A 3,200-nucleotide genomic window follows, 5' to 3' on the forward strand; every position below is an offset into this window, starting at 1 on the left:
CAAAACAAATGATTTTGTAATCTGTAAGTACTATGTTTTGTTTAAAGGAAAAAAAAAACAATTTATAACAGGAAACAATTTGTTTCACATCAGCTTCTATGTTGTCTCCATTTTTAAGTACTTTGTAGTGAAACACTGTATGGGAACTGCTGAGTCACGGCCTGAACCTGTGATTAATCACCTGAGGTGAGCCATGAGTCAGCCAGAGGAGCACAGGTGAAGGCAATTCCTAGACCTATTTAAGAGCTGGCTACCAGAGGGGAAGGGTCTCTGCTGGAGATTACTCCTCTTGGTGTCTTCTGGGGAGCTCAGTTGAAGGGTAAGCTCTTCCACTAATTCTCTTTTGTGATTGTTGTTTATTTTGCCTAATTCTTTTGATTATATTGTAATTGTAACATCTTGATATCTATTGATTATACAATTATATTGTAATTATAACATCTTGATTATACAGGTCCCATAAACTACTTGGTTAATGCAGCTGGGATCAACAGGTAAGTTATTAGTTAGTGTAATATTCATTGCTCGTGTTTAACTATGAGTAAATGTGATCATTGAGGTTGTGCAGTGAGTTCACGTGTGGTTTTTGGCCTGTTTGTCAGGGATGGCTTGTTACTGAGAACCAAGACTGAAGATATGGTTTCCCAGATTCACACAAACCTTTTGGGAACAATGCTGACATGTAAAGCTGCTGTAAAAAGTATGATTGATCATCAAGGAGGTGCTATTGTTAATATAGGTAAATTGCTTGTCTAATCCCATGGAATCATATGGAAAGTACTTTTCTGGAATGGTCTGGCATGTGCAATGTTGAAATGTTGCTTTTTGTAATTGCCTGTTTTCTTCATATTTCTTCCTATGTGCAGCATTTCTTTGTGAGTCCTCATCCTTAAACGAATTTCAGCAACTTCTGGATGTTGCTTGACAGCTTGTTTCAATAATAAACACCTAAGAGATCAAATATTTCTGAAACAAACAAACCAATGTTACCATTCCTTATCAGGGGACTTTCAGTAGCTAAATCTGCCAACTTCTGGTTATAAGAACTAAATTGGTGTGGTAGTTCCTTTTTTTTTTTTTTCAATAGTATTTTTCCATTTTACTTTCCTGATCCCTGTTCCTCACCATAGATATGCACTTATCACAAACATCACAGATAATCGAGGGATCTGCTTATTGCAATAGACAGTAATGTGCATTGAGTAATATCCTTTTAACTCCTTTTCCTTTAATCTCATTTTCTATTAAAAATTTAAAGCTGAAATAACACAGCTATTAGATTCTAACCTCTTCCAATGTTGTTTTCTTTTAGGAAGTGTTGTAGGACTTAAAGGCAACTCTGGTCAAAGCATATACAGTGCTAGCAAAGCAGGAATAGTTGGATTTTCACGTTCTCTTGCTAAAGAAGTAGCAAGAAAGCAGATTCGAGTCAACGTGGTTGCTCCAGGTTAGTTTTTGGGAAGTTTGTATATCTCCACTGCAATAAGTGAGTGGTTGTCAAGCCTGCTAGATATTTGATGTACTCTGAAAGTACTGAAGACAAATTACTATTTTTTTTCTTCAACCTTTGTAAGTAAGGGAGGTTTTTTTTCTGTTTTATTTTTTCCCTGGTTTAACATATTATATATTCCTTTAGAAAACACTGTCGTTTTTCCAAGGGAACGCTGAGAAACTCAGGAGCATGCATCTGCCTGTTCTTCTATCCACACTTATGTAAAAAATGGCTTTTTTTCTTTGTTCCTCCTTCAAAATCTGCCATCCTTACAGATGGAAGAATTAGAAATAGCTATATACAGATAGCTACCTTTGTGTAAAGAATGCTAAAGAATGCTGCTAAAGAATGTTTATTTGTTATTAGAGGAACATTAAAGAGCAGAAGAAGCTGCCTTGAAAACATCCCTTTCTTTCCTTTTAGTAAACAGAGATGGTCTGGAAAGAAAGCTTATGAGGATGGTTTCACAGGACAGTCTGTTCCAGGCAAACCACCACCCTTAGGAAAAAAACCTCGTGTGTCTTGTCTGACATCCTGTGCTCTGAGTTATGTGTGCACTCTGCTGCTCGCCTTGTGCTGCTGTGTCTTTCAGACTTCCCCAGTTGAGCTCCTGAACCAGGCAGGAAAAATATCTTGCCTTGGTTAGTGAGTTGAACAGCTGATAGGGGAGATTGATACAGCAGAAGGTGAAGCTGAGACGACTTCTTAGTGGCAGAAGGACAGTAGATCAGATCTTTGTGAAGCTGCAGCTTTTGTGAAGGGAACTGAAACAGTGGGAAAATTAAATCTCAGAAAATTGAAGTTGTGAAGTGTTGTCCTTCAAAGCTGTAGAGAAATATCCTTCAGAGAGTTATAATAAGAGAGTTATAGTAGAAATTCTGAAAGTGCTGGAATAAGCTCTGGAATTCAATGGAAGCACTTGCCACAGTAGGTGTTTCTTGTTAGGGATCTCACCCCCATGTTTTTTAATTGTGTATGTTTTGATGGCACGTTGACTTGTTGTCTTTCAGAAAAGTCACAACATGTTTTTTGAGTGCAAAAAAGTTACTTTTTTTTTAACACAGATCTCATAATGTCAGTGCTTCCAGAACTATGTTGTTGGGTAGGGAAAAAATTTGTTCTTGGCTACAACATGATGCAGGCTGGCTTCTAAGACTTCAGAGAATGCTTGCTGGGGATGGTCATGTTGGAGGTTTCAGGGGAAACTCCACTGGGAAAATTTAATTGGAAATTAGGTTACTCTTCATGTTCTTCCTTTCTTAGGTTTTATTCACACAGAGATGACTGCTCATTTGGAAGAAGACCAGCTGAAGAAAGCAATTCCCCTTGGAAGATTTGGAGACCCTCACGAAGTTGCACAAGCTGTTTTATTTCTCCTGGAGTCCCCTTATGTTACAGGCAGTACTCTAATTGTGGATGGCGGCTTGCAGCTTTTGATTTAGACATTACCTTGAATAAATACCTGCTTAAATGTCAAGTGGGTAACATATACATGCTAATTAAGGAGGGGGAAATTAGTCTAAGATTCATGTATGCAATTGACTTGATATTCTTTAATCAGATAACTAATTTGTTGCAGTAGAGTCCGACAGGTATGCTTAGCTTCCTGAAAGAGTCCATTTGGTTGTATGAAGTTTGCATATGTAACAATTCTAAAAAGGTCTGCCTTTGGTATGGTGATAGTTATAAATCACTTCCTGATGCATTT

The 3,200-nt window shown here is 37.6% G+C and overlaps 1 protein-coding gene across 1 annotated transcript; it reads left to right on the top strand.

Annotated features, from left to right (window-relative positions):
- Window positions 1-257: 257 nt before the first annotated feature.
- Window positions 258-3,194, top strand: LOC122192194 (3-oxoacyl-[acyl-carrier-protein] reductase-like; the record flags this gene model as incomplete). The annotated part of the gene is made up of 5 exons (XM_042892706.1): window positions 258-319; window positions 455-494; window positions 603-739; window positions 1,313-1,447; window positions 2,756-3,194. Coding segments are annotated over 5 exons (553 nt in total), but the record flags the coding sequence as incomplete, so codon positions are not given.
- Between the last annotated feature and the right edge of the window lie 6 nt (window positions 3,195-3,200).

This window comes from Lagopus leucura, unplaced genomic scaffold (genome assembly GCF_019238085.1).
Source record: "Lagopus leucura isolate 7727_CA_CO unplaced genomic scaffold, USGS_WTPT01 35324-0_obj-0_obj, whole genome shotgun sequence".
Taxonomy (NCBI): Eukaryota; Metazoa; Chordata; class Aves; order Galliformes; family Phasianidae; genus Lagopus; species Lagopus leucura.